Source organism: Aquarana catesbeiana, linkage group LG04 (assembly GCF_042186555.1).
Source record: "Aquarana catesbeiana isolate 2022-GZ linkage group LG04, ASM4218655v1, whole genome shotgun sequence".
Taxonomy (NCBI): Eukaryota; Metazoa; Chordata; class Amphibia; order Anura; family Ranidae; genus Aquarana; species Aquarana catesbeiana.
The window spans coordinates 639,578,493-639,596,419 of record NC_133327.1 but is presented as its reverse complement, the minus strand read 5'-3'; the positions used below and the strand labels follow the sequence as shown (position 1 = coordinate 639,596,419).

Below are 17,927 nucleotides of genomic sequence, written 5' to 3'. Positions count from 1 at the left end.
AGGATCTCTATAGGTCACCAGAACTAGTGTCTCCATTGGAAGATTTCCCCTCTAATACTTTTCTAGGATCAACCCAAAATTTGGGATTTTCTTTTACATTAACTTTCAATAATATTGGTAAACAGGACAAATACAGAGGGTGAATCAGATTCCCCCAATTTATTGGGGGACAGACCAATGAATACTGACAAGTGTTCTAATCCCACTCCACTCTATACAAAACTAAAAAAAAGTTTTTCCTTTTAGTTCTACTTTAACCACTTGCCGCCCGCCTTATAGCAGAATGATGGCTGCAAAGTGGTTGTGATATCCTGACCGGACGTCATATAACGTGATCAGGAGGTGCTGTGTGTCAGTCTGACACACCTCAACTCCGATCGTGTTATGAAGCCTCTGACAGAGGCTTCTTACCACGTGATCAGCTGTGACCAATCAGAGCTGATCATTGCGTGAACCAGGAAGTGCCGGTAAACAGCTTTCGTTGGTTCACGCTGACAGGGAGAGCCAATCGGCGGCTCTTCCTGTCAGAGAGGGGTCTGTGCTGATAATCAGCACATTGATTATCAGCACAGCCCCCATCAAAAGGTGCCCATCAGCTTCCAGCCTGTCCCCATAATAAACGCCTGTCAGTGCCAATCAGTGCCCCATCAGTAATGCCTGTCAGTGCCCCATCAAAGTGCCACTCGGTAATGCCTGTCAGTAGCTCCTTATCAGTGCTGCCTATCAGTGCCCATTAGTTTATTTTTTTTTTTTAATTGTCTGTCTTTTTTCCTTTTATAGCGCAAAAATTAAAAACTGCAGAGGTTATCGAATACCACCAAAATAAAGCTCTATTTGTTGGAAGAAAGTGATAAAAATTTAGTTTGGGTACAGTGTTGTATGACCGCGCAATTGTCATTCAAAGTGCGACAGCGATGAAAGCTAAGAATTGTCCTGGGCAAGAAGGGGAAAAGTGCCTGGTATGGAAGTGGTTAACCTTCTTAAAACAGAGATCGTAATATGCTGGTATGAACGTATACACTTAGGCACAGGGAAAAACGATTATGATGGTGTGTAAGAATCATTCTAACAAGCACACTTTTTTTTCTTACGTGCCTTCAGGTCTGGGCCTTTTGGCTAGGACTAGAAGAATTTTTTTTTAATTCTGTTTGAAAGACCCGCCGTAGTCTTGCACTTTGGCACTCGAAGCACTTTTTGTTTGTCATTGCACTTTTTGCACAGCACGGTACGCACTTTCTCACCCTCAAGTCTTTGGGGGAGGGCACATGGCCATTTGGTCAGGTGCCCCCCCACCCATGGAGCCCCTTTGGGGAGCCTCACCTAGTACTTGGGTTGGCCTTGCTTCGGCAGGCCTCCCAAAGAAAGGGGTTTGCCTGGTGAACCAGTGAGTACCCCAGTCCCTGTCCGGAGACTTGCACCTTGGGGAATCAAGGCTAGAGTCCTTTCTCTTTAGAGGAGCGCCATGCTCGCTTATTTTATGGACCAGTTGATAAGTTTTGTGAGTGTTTCACTACATTACTGAGCTTAGAAAATATATTTTTTCCCCAGCCTGACTGTCCCTGGCCCACCCCTTTCATTTATTAGATTTCAGTTCTTTCAATTACAGAGGCTTAACATCACATTTCAGTGTTACCTAGAGTGGTCTGCATTCAGTTATAGTCTGCCTAGGTACACCCACTCTCCAGACTGACGTCATCCATGATATATGCGTAACTCCTCCAAAAAGCCAGCCCATTGCTTGCTTTAGGGATGAGGGCACTTGGGTGGATTACCGAGACAGGGTGCCTGGATGTTTTCAGCTATGTATGGCACTCTGCTAGCCCCTCCCACCACCCATGATCTCCTTGCATTGCATAGAGAGGCATTGAGTCCAAGGGATGACATCATTTAGCCGCTCCACCTTGTCCAATCGGAGAACGCTTTGCATTCATTCAGAGAACGATAAAACATTCTCCAAATGGCACTCATGCTGGACAGCTGACTTTCTGTGTTAACAATGCATCAGGCAGGTCACTCAGCATGGGACCCGAAACAAATGGAGATCACTGGCTTAGCGGTGTCTTCCAGGGGCATCAGCCAGGTATAGTATATGGATGTAAAAATATACCTGGAATGACTGGAATTTTTCTTTGAATGTATGTACAATAGGACATATTATTGTTGCTAAAGAACCTGCACCAAAATAAAATGATGCACAATAAATATCTGGCATCATCATTTTTTGAGGATCTGTTTCTTTTTTCCATAGTGAGGAAAGACTCTTGTGGACTAGATGACCTGACAGTCACCAGCCAGTCTGAATGTGGAGGTGAGCCAACGCACAATTAAGCAAATGTTTTACAATGTATCTTTTACTGTGCTGGAAATATATAGTTTATAAGTTATCCTTATTATTAAAAAAAAAAAGTTATCAAACAATGGTTTCATTTGGGCCATGACTTCCTATCCCTAGTTACATTACTAATATGTTGTATTTTTTGGTAAAACATTCTAGTTTTTGAGAAAAGTACCCTAGTAATAGCTGTGACATCTTTATTTGCGTCATTTGAGCAGTGGACGGTGTCAGTAGTTTTAAATTTTTATTATGTTATTTTTTTTAAATAATTTTTTTCAATATTATTTTTAGTATGTTTTACAATATTATTATTTTTTTTACTGTTTTGGAGCCCTGTTGAGGGGCTTTGGTGAAATATCAGGGGTCTAAACAGACCTCTGATGCCTCACTTTTGAGACAGGGACTGAGGACAGAGATTCTCCAGTCCCTTTCTCTGCAGCCACAGCTGCAATGGGTAGTAAATACATGGGAAGCGATCTGTGCTGAGTGGCTTCCTATTGATTCGCTATCTGTGTTTACTATGCTTCAATTCTGAATGAACACGAGTGTTCATTCAAACGAGTGATCGGTACTGGAATTCCTATGATGCAGTGATAATTTTATTTATTAATGAATGTGGGTGGATTTGTGAAGAGGGGCACTCACTGTGAGACTAGGTGCTTACTTACATAGCTTCCCAGTTCATTTTGACAGGTGTGAATGAGCGGAGACAAACCAGGAGTCTCTTAGGCTGTCAATCATGCTGTTATATTATGATGGGCAGAGCCAGAGCAGGAGTCTCCTGGCCTGTCATTTTAATTTAGCTGTGTTAGTCGGTGGGAAAGACTGGGAGTCTGAGATCTCAGATCCTCCCACTAAAGTTAGCGGTGGCGTAAATACTTTGCTGTTTATAAGGAGGGGATTACAGCAGGGATGTCACAAGACCGTGGCTATGGAATGTGCATGCACAGAAGGACCCGGTCTTATCAACAGGAAATAAGGGACATTGAGCCAGTTTATTTTAGAGGTGCACAGAATGGAAATTTTGGCACCGAAAATGTAGGATGAACTTGGCCGAAAACCAAAACCGAAAATGATAGTTTTTAAAAAATATATATTTTCATATACAATTGAATTATATTCGACTTTTTAATTAATATCATGAATTTAAATGAATATTAATTTATTGTCGGACATTATTGGCACCTTTAGTGCAAGAAAAGTTCAAGTAAAATGCATCCCTTTAAATTCTATGTACAGTGGATATAAAAAGTCTACACACCCCTTTTAAAATGTCAGGTTTCTGCGATGTAAAAAAAAATTAGACAAAGCTAAATCATTTCAGAACTTTTTCCACCTTTAATGTGACCTATAGACTGTACAACTCTGTTGAAAAACAAATGGAAAACTTTTAGGGGGGGAGGGGAGTAAAACTAAAATAATGTGGTTGCATAAGTGTACACACCCTCTTATAACTGGGGATGTAGCTGTGTTCAGAATTAAGCAATCACATTCAAACTCATGTTAGATAGGAGTCCGTACACACATCCCATCATTTAAAAGGCCCCTGATTAACCCCAAATAAAGTTCAGCTGTTCTAGTAGGTCTTTCCTGACATTTTCTTAGTCACATCCTACAACAAAAGCCATGGTCTGCAGAGAGCTTCCAAAGCATCAGAGGCATCTCGTTGTTAAAAGGTATCAGTCATGAGAAGGGTGCAAAATAATTTCCAAGGCATTAGATTAACATGGAACACAGTGAACACAATCATCAAGTGGAGAAAATATGGCACAACAGTGACATTACCAAGAACTGGACGTCCCTCCAAAATAGATGAAAAGACAAGATGAAAACTGGCCAGGGAGGCTGCCAAGAGGCCTACAGTAACATTAAAGGAGCTGCAGGAATATCTGGCAAGTACTGACTGTGTGGTACATGTGACAACAATCTCCCTTGAGTGGCAAGACGGAAGTCTTTTCTTATGAAGAAAAACACCAAAGCCCGTCTAAATTTTGCAAAAAACACATCTGAAGTCTCCCAAAAGCATGTGGGAAAATGGGTTATGGTCTGATGAAACGAAAGTTGAACTTTTTGGCCATAATTCCAAAAGGTGTGTTTGGCACATCACCAAAAGAACACCATACCCACCATGAAGCATGCTGGGGGCAGCATCATGCTTTGGGGCTGTTTTTCTTAAGCTTCTTAAGGGGCCTTAGTCAAGGTAGAGGGAATTGTGAACAGATCAAAATACCAGTCAATATTGGCACAAAACCTTCAGGCCTCTGCTAGAAAGCTGAACATGAAGAGGAACTTCATCTTTGAGCATGACAACGACTCAAAACATACATCCAAATCAACAAAGGAATGGCTTCACCAGAAGATGACATCCGGAGGCCGTCATCCAGAGGTTATATCTGAATGATGCCTGAGGCTACAGACATCATTCAGATACCGGCATTTTCAGCCGGCGATTCCGTACACCATAAGAATGATCATAGCGGCTGTTCCACCGCTTGATCGTTCTTACGGGCGGCGAGAGGGGACGTCCCACCCTCCCGCTGCCCTCCGGTGCTTCTTCCGACTCACCTCAGCGATCGGTGAGTCGGATAGCGGATCCGCCGGCGCCGGATATACATCATAGAGATTTCCGGCGGACCAGATGGTCGCCGGAGTCTCTATGATCGTTCAGAGGCCAGGCGTGATGTTATGACGTCACGCCCGGCCTCTGCATTAAAAAAAATGGTTCCGCTTCGGCTATGAAGCGGTGATCGTTTTTTTTTTTTTTTTTTATTTTAGGCTTCCCAGCCTAGAGGTGAGATGTGGTGTCTTATTGACCCCATATCTCACTGTAAAGAGGACCTGTCATATTCCTATTACAAGGGATGTTTACATTCCTTGTAATAGGAATAAAAGTGATCAAAAAAAAATTTTTTTTTAAAAGTTATAAAATAAAAAATTTTAAGTAAAATTAACAATAGAAAAAAAAAAAAAAATGTTTAAAGCGCCCCTGTCCCCGTGAGCTCGCACGCAGAAGCGAACGCATACGTAAGTCCCACCCACATATGAAAACGGTGTTCAAACCACAATGTGAGGTATCGCCGCGAACGTTAGAGCGAGAGCAATAATTTTGGCCCTAGACCTCCTCTGTAACTCAAAACATGTAACCAGTAAAAAATTTTAAAGCGTCGCCTATGGGGATTTTTAAGTACCAAAGTTTGGCGCCATTCCACGAGTGTGTGCAATTTTGAAGCATGACATGTTAGGTATCTATTTACTCGGCGTAACTTCATCTTTCACACAATGCAAAAAAATTTGGCTAACTTTGCTGTTTTGTTTTTTTTTAAAGCATGAAACTGTTTTTTAATAAAAAAAAAACGCGTTTGAAAAATTGCTGCGCAAATACCGTGCAAGATAAAAAGTTGCAATGACCGCCACTGTATTCTCTAGGGTCTCTGCTAAAAAAAAACATATATAATGTTTGGGGGTTCTATGTAATTTTATAGCAAAGAAATGATGATTTTTGACATGTAGGAGCGAAGTGTCAGAAATGGCCTGGATGCGAAGTGGTTAAAGTTTTGGAATGGCCCAGCCAGAACCAAGCCTGAATCTGCTTGAAAACCTGTGGGGTGATATGAAGAGGGCTGTGCACAGGAGATGCCCTCGCAATCTGACAGATTTGGAGTGTTTTTGCAAAGAAGAGTGGGCAAATATTGCCAAGTCAAGATGTGCCATGCTAATAGACTCATACCCAAAAAGACTGAGTGCTGTAATAAAATAAAAAGGCGCTTCAACAAAGTATTCGTTTAAAGGTGTGCACACTTATACAACCACATTATTTTAGTTTTTTAGTTTTACTTCCCCACCTAAAAGATTTCAGTTTGTTGTTCAACTGAGTTGTACAGTTTATAGGTCACATTAAAGATGGGAAAAAATTCTGAAATAATTTATCTTTGTCTAATTTTTTTACATCACAGAAACCTGACATTTTAACAGGGGTGCGTAGACTTTTTATATCCACTGTATGTCTTCACACTGGAATGAGGTAAAAAACATTTTACAACTTCATGTGCGCCTCCATCTCCCTTAATACTTACCCGAGTCCTCAATCATTCCAGCGCCGTGCATGGCTGCATCTCTTCTATTTTGTCTCCTTCTACTCACAGAAACTGCTGCTGTCAATCAAATTCTGTGAGGAAGGAGTAGGGGCAGGGCCGAGCTGCTCTATGTGTGCCTATGGACACACACAACATGGCTCAGGTGAAAGCCCGCTCATCTGCCCTCATAGCAAATGGTTTGCTATGGGGGCAGACAGAGAAGAGGAGGAGTGGACCGCGTCAGTGGAGGACCCCAGAAGAGGAGGTTTGGGGCCGCTCTGTGCAATGCTATTGCACAGAGCTAGTAAGTATAACATGCCAACACAACACTGCCACTGAAATCCCAAGTATTGTTGCCAGTTCTCCTTTCATAGACTACAGCCTCCACACCCCCTCATGTTTTGAAGGTGGTGATGGTGGGGGCTGTTCTGTAGTTCAGCAAGAGCAGTGACACTGTAGGTTCAGCAGAGGCACAGTGTTGAAAAGAAGGTTAGGAGCTCACTGGACTTCTGGTTATAACAGTGATTCTTCTTTACTCTCAGCATTATAACACCTTACTACTGCTGTATTTGTCGAAAAACAGGGAAGAGTGCTGTTTATAACACATAGGCAGCCATTGCACCCAATAAATGCCTGTGATTGAGCTGTTATTAGATGGCTCAAATCAAAGGCAAAATATTCAGAGCCATTCATAGTGGCTCTGTACTTTGTGATCACTGCCATCAAGTGTCAACACAAGTAGTGTTTACAAACATTCAGCCCATAGAAAAAAGGGGGGGGGTTGTTTTGGGGAGAGAGGCCATTTTTTCCATTGAAGAACCATTTAAAGGAGGGTTGCAGCAGATTGGAGGTTGGGAGGGGGGGCGGAGGGGTGGAAGTTTAAAGTGCCACTGACCAGTGATTGTATGATTGTTTTTTGTTTTTTTAAAGTGGTGGTGGTGGGGGGGGGGGCGACATGTTAAAGTGTCACTGACCGATGATTGAGGGTGTTTTTTTTTCCCTTTTAAAGATGGAGAGTTTAAAGTACCACTGACAAGAATCCTGATGCCCTTTCCCCTTGTGTCCCCTTCCCTTTCCTCGTTCCCCAGCATTTTCTTTTGCTTTGTCTATGCCTCCTAACGTCAAGTTAACTGGGATGATATTACATATTTGGTGTTTCGATATCTATTACCTATGTACCATTTTTATGAGGCTGCCATGATTATAACCTTGTAACTTTTGAGACCTCTGTTTTGCATTGTACATCGACTTCCTCATGTCACACATTTATTACGTATTACGACTCTGTACCGTTTGGTTGATAAATGAAAGTTCCTTATATAAAGATTATTTTCATAGTCATATAGGTTTAAAAGAGACACAAGTTCATCTAGTTCAACCAAATAAAAGAAAAATCATACATCTTATACACACAATCCTATACCCATAGTTGATCCAGAGGAAGGTGAAAAGCCCCAGCAAAGCAATTTGATACAGCAGGGGAAAAATTCCTTCCTCATCCCACGAGAGGCAATCGGATTTTCCCTGAATCTACTTTACCTATAAATGTTTGTACCCAGTTATATAGTATGTACATTAAGGAAGGAATCCAGGCCTTTTTAAAGCAATCTATTGGGTTTGCTAGAACCACCCCTTGAGGGAGTCTATTCCACATTTTCACAGCTCTTACTGTGAAGAAACCCTTCAGTATTTGGAGATGTAATCTCTTTTCCACTAGACGTAAACAGTGCTGCCTTGTCCTCTGTGATGACCTTAAAGTGAATAACTCAACACTAAGTTCACTATATGGACCCCTTATGTATTTGTACGTGTTGATCATATTCCCCCTTAATCTCCTCTTCTCAAGAGAGAACAAATTCAGTTCCTCTAATCTTTCCTCATAGCTGAGCTCCTCAGTGCCTCTTATCAGTTTGTTGCCCTTCGCTGCACTTTCTCCAGTTCCCCGATATCCTTTTTAAGAACTGGTGCCCAAAACTGAACTGTATATTTCAGATGAGGTCTTACTAATGATTTGTACAGGGGCAAAATGATATCTCTCTCTCTGGAGTCCATACCGCTCTTAATACTAGAAAGGACTTTGTGCTCTTTTAAACCGCAGCATTGCATTGCATGCTATTATTAAGCTTATATACTCCCCCTAGTATGTATGATGTATGCATATTCTTAGCCCCCAAGTGCATAACTTTACATTTATCAACAATAAACCTCATCTGACACTTAATTGCTCAATTAAACAGTGCATTGAGGTCGGCTCCTGTAAGGATGTTATTCCACTGCATAGCTTGGTGTCCTCTGCAAACACTGAAATGGTACTTTCAATCCCAGACCCTATATCCTTTATAAAGATATTAAAAAGTAAGGGTCCCAACACTGAACCTTGGGGTACACCACTGATGACCTTAGACCATTCAGAGTAAGAATCATTAACCACTACTCTCTGAATTCGTTTTTAAGCCAGTTTTCTATCTATTTACAAAAGGATCTTTCCAAGCCTGTAGACTTTGCCCTACACATTAGCCGTGTGTGGAGAATTGTGTCAAAACCTTTTGTAAAATCCAAGTATGCTACGTCCACAGCCACCCCTCTGTCCAAGGTTTTACTTCCCTTTTCATAAAAATAAATCAGGTTTGTTTGACAACTTCTGTCTGTTGCCTAAAATATTTTTTTCCAGCAAGAACTCATCTATGTGGACTTTTATAAAACTCTCCAATATCTTCCCAGCTATAGATGTTAAACTAACAGGTCTATAGTTACTTGGTAAAGACGTTGATTCCTTTTAAAATATGGGCACCACATTGGCCCTACGCCAATCCAGTGGTATCATTCCAGTGATGAACGAGTCCCTAAAAATTTGAAACAATGGCTTTGAAATGACAGAGCTCAATTATTTTAGGGTCCGTGGGTGGATGCCCTCTGGTCCAGGTGCTTTATCCACCTTTATTCTGTCTAAATATTTCTGGACCATATCACTTTGGAGCCATTTTGGATTATTTGGGGTTGTGTCAATACCATCCCCATTATGGACTTGAGCACCCCTATGCTCCTTTGTATACACAGAGCTGAAGAAAGTATTTAATACATTTGCCTTCTCCTTGTTCCTAGTCACCCACTCCAGATTCTTTTTGTAAAGAGCCTACATGCTCAGACCTAACCTTTTTACTATTAATATATTTGAAGAATTTTTGGGGGGTTTGTCCTACTATCTTTTGCAATGTGTTTTTCGTTTTGAATTTTTGCATCCTTGGTTTCCTTTTTACATTTTCTGTTATATTCTTTGTAACATTTAAAGGAGTATAGTGTTCCTTCATTTTTGTATTTTTTAAAAAGCTCTTTTCTTATTATTTATAGCTTTTTTAACTTTGAGCCACATAGGTTTTATTTTTAGCCTTTTAAACATATTGTCCATGGGAATATACTTTGCTGTGAGTTCACATATAATCTTTTTGAAGAACTCCCTTTTCTGTTCTGTGTTCATCAATGCCAATATTTCCTCCCAGTCTAAGTCTTAGCAGCCCTCATCCTTGGAAAATTTGCTCTCTTAAAGTGTTTTTATCTTTCCTGTATGCGTTTGTTGCTTACAGCTAACATTAAATGAAACCATGTTATGGTCCCTGCTACCCAGATGTTCTTTTATATGGATATTGGTAATAAGCTCTGCATGGTTTGAGATTACCAGGTTCAGCACAGCGTCATTCCTAGTCGAGGCCTCAATAAACTGGACCATAAAATTATCTTGTAATAGGTTTATACATTTTTGCCCTTTAACTGTTCCAGCAGTGCCTTTTCTCCAGTCAACTTCCGGGTTTGGTAAAATCCCCCATTATTATCACTGTCCCAGTCCTTGCAGCCCTTTCCATCTGTGCAAGGATCTGAGTCTCCACCTCCTCATTAACACTGGACACTCTATATCAAACTCGAACGATTACCTTTGTAGTACACACACCCATGTACAGTTTCACCCATAATGCTTCAGACTCATCATGCTCCCCATCAACTAAGTCCTCTGTCACATTCTCTTTAACATCACTTCCCACATAGACAGACACCACCACCCCTCCGTTTTACCCTGTCTTTTCTAAAGAAAGCATAGCGTTTTCAATAAAACTTTTTGTATTAAGTGCCACTGACAATAATTGCAAGATTGTTTTTTTTTTTTTTTTTTTCCCAAAGGTAAAAAGGTAAGTGTAAGCAACCTGAAAATGTTGATCTTATATTTTTTTTTTAATTTTTTTTTTTAGCAAAAACCTAAAAAAAATATGGTAGCTGTTAAATACCGACAAAACAAAGAAAGCTCTTCTGTCTCAAAAAAAAAAGAAATTTGGGTACAATGTTGCATGAGCATTTGTTAGTCAACCTAATACGTCACTGAAAAATTGCCTAGTAATGAGACAAATGTACATGATGTATTGCAGAGATGTACTAAATAAGTGAGTTTTTTTTGACTAGGTAAACACATTAATTCCTAGTGAATTTATGAACTGGCAATTTTTTTTTTTACCATTCTCATCTCCAGGCCTTTCAAGTGATAGTGACCTGATCTCGCTGACCGTGGATATAGACTCTCTCTCTGGTACAGATGATGGAATGGCCTCCAATCAGATTTCACCCAGTAAACCATTTAGCGTGCCACCGTCCTCGGGATCCCTAGCACAAAGCTTCTCTGCCTCCAGTTATGAAGGGGTTAAAGCTGAAGTGGAAAAAGATAGCCGCAGTTTGTTTACCACCAAACTAAAGCAGAAGCTGGGCAGATCAGATTACCTGACGAGAGCCGGTGAGCTGATAACGTTGGCCATGAAGAAGGAGGAGGAGCAGGATTATGAGTCGGCATTCGGCTTTTACAGAAAAGGGGTGGACCTCCTCTTAGAAGGTGTACAAGGTGATTACTTTTGTTAGCCAACAAAGGGAAATTTTGAGGTTATATCATGATTATTTTAGACTGTGATAAAGTGCAACATTGTAGCATATGCTGTATGTTCTCTACTAAATATCTAAAATGATATAAAATATAAATTACACTCCAGGGGTACATATAGTATTATTATTTGTAGCCTTTGATCTAAGCTTACTTGAATCTGGCCAGCTGTGTCCCAGGTGATCCAGTTTTGGAGTTCTATTCTGTGAAGCTGCGGAAGACGTTCCTGACCAGAATCTGAAATAGAATTCCAGGGTACTACTAACTAAGATTAAAACTGCCCCCCCTTCTAACATCTATACTAACTACCCTGTAAAAGAAAGATGCATTAACTTACCTGCTCTCAGGCTGGTCTGGTCCAGTTACGTAATCCTCCTGCGTCGGCTACGAGGGAGAGGAGAAAGTGATCCAACAAGCGCTGGAATGCCTGTGCAGTGACATCATCTATAGTCTTACTATGAGCCACCCATTAGCGGTGCTCTCTCCTCTCCCCTGAAACTCCTACTAGCTGAGAGAGATAAGCTGATCATGTGACAGGACCGGAATGCCCTGAGAATGGGTAGGAAGGTGACTGAAGGTGACCTAAATACTGTAGCATGCAATATCCAGGGCTCCAAATTTCAAGTCTTCAGCTACTAACCAGGCCTTTAGAGTTACTCGCCACCAGTTGCCCCACCCAACCCCTACCCAGCCCCGCCCCTAATTCCGCTCCTAAACACGCCCTCGTAAATTATCTTATGAAATTACACTGTTAAATGTTTTATGCAGAATTAAGTTACAAAAATAAATATTAACAACTTTATCATTGCCCATCAATGCAGCCTACCATTGCCCATCAGTGCAGCCTCATCTTTGTCCATCAATGCAGCCTCATCAGTGCAGCCCCATCAGTGCAGCCTCATCAGTGCCCATCAGTGCAGCCTCATGGGAGCCAATTCTCCTCCCAGCTAATGGCCAGGAAACTGGGGAAGGGAGAGGAAAGGAAGAGGAAAGCCAGCCGGATTACACAGAGAGGGTAACTTCTTCTGTGACACAGTTTGGATGTGAAACGCCGGCTGCTGTCGTCAAAGTCCCGCCTCCTGGACCGGCTCTTACGATAGACATCACACTACTTCAATTTCCTGGCAACGGACCAGTGTGCTGTCTATCATAGGAGCCAGTCCAGAAGGTGGGACTTTGTTTCACAGCGGCCAGCATTTCACATCCAAGCTGTGTCACAGAAGGAGTTCCCCTCTCTGTGTGATCCGGCCGGCTCTCTTCTTCCTCTCCTCTCCCTTCCCCACAGTTTCCTGGCCGATTGCTGGTAGGAGAATTTGCTCCCATTCAAGCCCAGTGCCAGTGAAGCACCTTTACAGTGTTCTCACTCCTGTTGCTTGGGCCTGAGGTCCAAAGGGCCAAAGGTTGGGCATAAGGGTTCTACTATGACAACCACTGTAACACAAGCGCTCTCAGGCATTTTGGACCATACTGGGACGAAGCTCTTTAACCTACTTTTATTTTGTTTTTGGATAAAACTGGAGACTCTAGGAAATAAAAAAAACATAGACACCTGGAGAACATAAATGTTTCATGCAGATAGAGCCCTGGTAGGACATGGTGAGGTGGAACATGAATATGGAACCCTCGGTAGCACAGGACATAAGTGCCAACCACTATGTCATCATTGTCTTGCACGGTTTCTGCGGACAAAGCCATACGGTACGGTGCTCTTCCTTTTCATGTATAACTATGCAGCCCATTTCGCCTTATTGAAAAGGACTGTTTATTTTGAGCATTAAAGACTGTTATTTGCATACTCGAGACTACCCAAACATTTCTATAGGCTGCATTGTGTGAAGGGCTGCACAATTAATTAGTGTTCTCTGGCTGTACATCGTTCCCCGGAGATGAGCACCGAGGCATGTTATTGGTGTTTTTCGAAGCTAAGGAGTAATTTCTCGTCTGCCTGGAAATGTGTGTTAAGTTTGGCTTTACAGGTAATTAAGTAGCTTTTTGAGTTTTATGTTCTGTTTTGCCCACCAGCAACAAGGCGTCCAAAATAAGCACTTGCACAGCACGGCCGCCACGCCATCATTTGCTTAAAAAGAGTTATAATTACAGTTGACGAGGCATGGACACCATAAAAATGCATTAGTTAGGCTTGACATGTTAATTACCTGTTTTTGCAGATGTTTTTATGTATTGTTATGCGAACAGTTTACAAAATAATTACAGGAAAGTCAAATGGAAAATAAACGGAGAGGGAGGCTTTTTTGCTTAAATATTTTCATTCATGCGAATCTGGATTAGACGCAGCTGCTGATCTCCCCCGTAAAAGCAGGGAATCTCGAAGAGTTTATATTAAGGGTTTTTTTTTTTTCTCGCGAACGGAGCTGCATTTTTATAAGTGGCGTACAAACATTTCAACATAAACATAGATTCCGATTGCAGAGAGCATTTTTAAGCATCGTTTTGTTGTAAATAAGCAAAGGCTTTCCAGATGGTGATCTAAAAAGCAAAAGCTTCTCACACATAATGCATCCTTAAAGGCTTGGGCACAAGAATGTCTTTTATCTCCTCTTTTCTCTTTCATGATTTTTTTTTGTTTAAAAATAAAAAAAATCACATGGTAGAAATAGGTAGCTCAAAAAAAGTATTTTGAACAGTACAATTTAAAGAACAGTATCAGATTTCCTGTAATATTGAATACCTATAAACCTAAATGTGCCACTTATGAGGGAAAGAGATCTTTCTTGTGTAGGATAGTGGTTCTCAAAATGGTAAATGGGCCATACCTGTGATGCTTGAAGTCCTTGCTACTAAGACCTGAAAGCTTTTCATTTCAAAGCTTTGGCGTTGATTTACTAAAACTGGAAAGTGCAAAATCTGGTACAGCTCTGCATAGAAACCAATCGACTTCCAGGTTTTTTTTTTTTTTTTTTTGTCAAACCTTAACTTAACAAGCTGAAGTTAGAAGCTGAGTAGAAAATAAGAACAAGGGAATAAGCAACTCTAAGTGCAGTAGCACCAGTAAATGTAATAAATTCAAAATAGGGCCACTCACATTAAAGTGGTGTTCCACCCAAAAAAAAAAGAAAATTCATGAATGTGCCTAAGAAAAAATGTAAAAAAAAAATTTGGAATAAAATATTTTTTTTTACTCACCTCTAAATGGCTGTTGCTAAGGGGTCCTTCGTAGTCTGCCTCCTTCAGTGCCTGGGCTCTTGACATCAATTCCCCTCAGCGCAGGAAGGGCTCAGCTCTGCCCCCTCCCTCTTGTCAATCATCTGGGACACGTGACAGGTCCCAGATGATTACGCGGCCAATTGCGGCACCGCTCGCGTATGCGCAGTGGGTGCCCGGCTGTGAAGCCACAGCCAGGCACCCACAGTTACAATGCCGGCGCCGCCAAACGGAGGGGGAGACGAGCGGGGCTTCGATCCCTCGCATCGCTGGACCCTGGGACAGGTAAGTGTCCGATTTATTAAAAGTCAGCAGCTGCAGTATTTGTAGCTGCTGACTTTTAATTTTTTTTTTTTTTATAATGGGAACAACACTTTAACATGCTTAAAGTGGTTGTAAACCCACTTTGAAAACAAAAAAACAAAAAACTAACACCTGCAAGACAAAGGCATAATGAGCTAGTATGCACAGCATACTAGCTCATTATGTAATACTCACCTGAGATCGAAGCCCTCGCTGCGGTGCCCGTACACTGCTCCGACGGCCGACATTACTCCCGGTGGTTACTTCTGGGTATCGCGGCTCCGGGGCTGTGATTGGCCAGAGCCGCAATGACGCAATGCGCGCGGTAACGACACACTCACTGAAGCAATGGCACATACGTGCCATTGCTTCAGTTTGCCCAGTGTATCTCCTAAACCATGCAGGTTTAGGAGATACTCTGGGTAGCTACAGGTAAGTAAGTCTTATTATAGGCAAAGTGGTCTGTAAGGGTTTACAACAACTTTAAAAGCAGGCTCATTATGAAGGTGAGGGGAGGCAAAGCTGGATGTTTGCCAGAAAGAGAACGCCGGGTATCCAGCTGATCGTGCATCAGAAAAGAGGAAGAGGCTGGCCTGTGTCTCCTCAGTCATCCGTGGAGCGTGGCATTAGCGGAGTGACGTTACCGAAGACCAGACTACAATTCTACACATTTTCCTTTGTCAGGCATTGTGCTTTGTCCAGCCTCTTCCTTGTTGCTGGTGCATGATGCCCGGTGTTCTCTTTCTGGCAATCCTCCAGCTTGGCACCCTTTACCTTAACCTTCATAATGAACCTGCTTTTAACCATTTTAATGTGAGTGGCCCTATTTTGGGTTTATTAAATTTACTGGTCCTACTGCACTTCGAAGAGCGTCTTCCATTTTACTTCTTCCATATGTACTTTAGAGTCTGCTCCAGCAGATCCGCTTGCCTTCGTGACGGACCTTTTTGTATTTCCTATTATTATCATTGTAGTTGCTTTATCCTCAGAGGGAATCTGCCTTTGCACCTACTATCCTGTCTTTTTTGTAGTTAGAAGCTGATTGGTTGCCATGCACAGCTGTACCATATTTTGCACTCTCCAGTTTTAGTAAATCAACCCCTTTGGGTTCCTTTTAGTTAAAAGCATTAATAAATCAAAGAACACAATTGTAATCTATTACAGCTTACAAGTGTTTAGATGTGGTGGCTGTATTGGTTTTCTTTTTTCTTTAGCAGGCTAAGAGCAATTTCACCAACTACAGGACTTACCAGCTTATCTTGCTAAAATGCACTGGGTAAACATATTCTTAGTCCAGCCTGGGTGGCAACTATGGCACCTGCCAGTGTGTTAGCTGCTTTAGATGTTATTTTTTATGTTTACTCCTATGTATGTGCACAGGCGTCGTTCATCTTGGCACACAGGCACTGTGGTGGGTGGCAATGTATGCTAAACTGTGCATGCGCAGTTCATTGTACATTCAGTAGAACATCACAAACAGGCAGGGAGGTTTATTTTATTGCAGAGGAGTCATAGCATGTCTCTTTTTTTTTTTTCTTTTAATGTTCTAGTTATATTTATTTGGTTGCAATTTAAATGATGATTCCCCTCTGCTCTGCTCCTCTCCTACATTTTCCAATAAATCGCTTTTTCACTTTCAATAGATTCTTATTGAAAAAAAATGTAAAGTGCAAAACATGGCATACGAGAACTTTTTAAAGTTGCCAAGAAGATAGTAGACAGCTAGACTGTAACCGGTGAGTCTGTAAAAACATCCAAGAGTATAAAGTTTGTGTAGGTATCAATGAGCCAGGTAATTTTTCTGCAGGCCGCGATAACGCTTTTTCAATGCTTTTGTTTTTCTGTGTGTCGCATCACCGCAAAGCTTCAGTTGATCTGTGGATGGCCTACAATTCTCTATACCTGTGACGTCATCCTGCTGGCGTCCACAGCTTGCAGGATTGTTGGACCAGGAGAAGAGATCCCACAGACAAAGCACAAATTATAACCACTTTATACATTGTGCAGAGAAGTTAAAGCAAAAACAAGACCTAAAGGATGATATCACTTAAAGGGGTTGTAAAGCTTCGTGTTTTTTCACCTTAATTAATCCTATGCATTAAGGTGAAAAAACTTCTATCACTGATCAGCCCCCCAGCCCCCTGTTTTACTCACCTGACCCCTTTCGTTCCCATGCCAGAGATGTGCACACACACTCTGGCTGGGGTCTCGGCACTTGATTGGATAGATTGATAGCAGCGCAGCCATTGGCTCCCACTGCTGTCAATCAAATCCAATGATGCGGTCGCAGGGCCGAGTCTAGCTTTCTGTGTCTATGGACGCAAATGCTGGACTCGGGAGCTCGCCCACACGGGTACCCCCAAAGAGAGTTGCTGCCTTTAAATTTGAATGGGGCCATACTGCTACACTAGACATGATAGGAGTATGACTCTACTCAAGTGGTTCTAAAGGCAGAAGGTTTTTTCTATTTTCATGCATTCTATGCATGAAAATAAAAAATCTTCTGTGTGCAGCAGCCCCCCTCTAATACTTACCTGAGCCCCATCTCGATTCAGTGATGTTGCACAAGAGCCTCGGCTGTCTGGGCCTCTCCCTCCTGATTGACTGAGACACAGCAGCGGGCACCATTGGCTTCCACAGCTGTCAATCAGTCAGTGAGCCAATGAGGAGAAAGAGGGGGTGGGGCCGAGGCGCGGCTCCGTGTCTGAATAGACACACAAAGCAGTGGCTTGGCTCAGGTGCCCCCGTAGCAAGCTGCTTGCTGTGGGGGCACTCAGAAGGAGGGAGGGATCCGAGAAGAGGAGGATCTGGGCTGCTCTGTGCAAAACCACTGCACAGAGCAGGTAAGTATAACATGTTTGTTTTTTGTATTATCTTTATTTAAGACAAAATAACATGTCATAGCGAGGATTTCCAGTAGAACAAGACATGAGCCTAGCAGGACATGTACAAATTGTGTAAATATCAGCAATAAAAGAAGGAACAACGGCTGTATAGCAGTATAACACTAGGGCTCTCCCCATTGGGAATTGGGGGAAGCCCCCATGGTACTGCTACTAACTTGTATACGTAACAACAATAAAAAAAGGTCTTGACAAGAAAGCCTAGTGGCTAGCTCCAGGCCAGCAAATACCAATGAGAA

General features: G+C 41.9%; 1 protein-coding gene across 1 annotated transcript in view; it reads left to right on the top strand.

Moving 5' to 3' along the window:
• Positions 1-17,927, top strand: part of RPS6KC1 (ribosomal protein S6 kinase C1) — a 238,383-nt gene that overhangs the window by 75,497 nt on the left and 144,959 nt on the right. The window contains exons 6-7 of the mRNA XM_073628393.1: positions 2,249-2,308; positions 10,922-11,284. Coding sequence (XP_073484494.1) covers positions 2,249-2,308; positions 10,922-11,284 — 423 coding nt within the window. The remainder of the gene's footprint in view (positions 1-2,248; positions 2,309-10,921; positions 11,285-17,927) is intronic.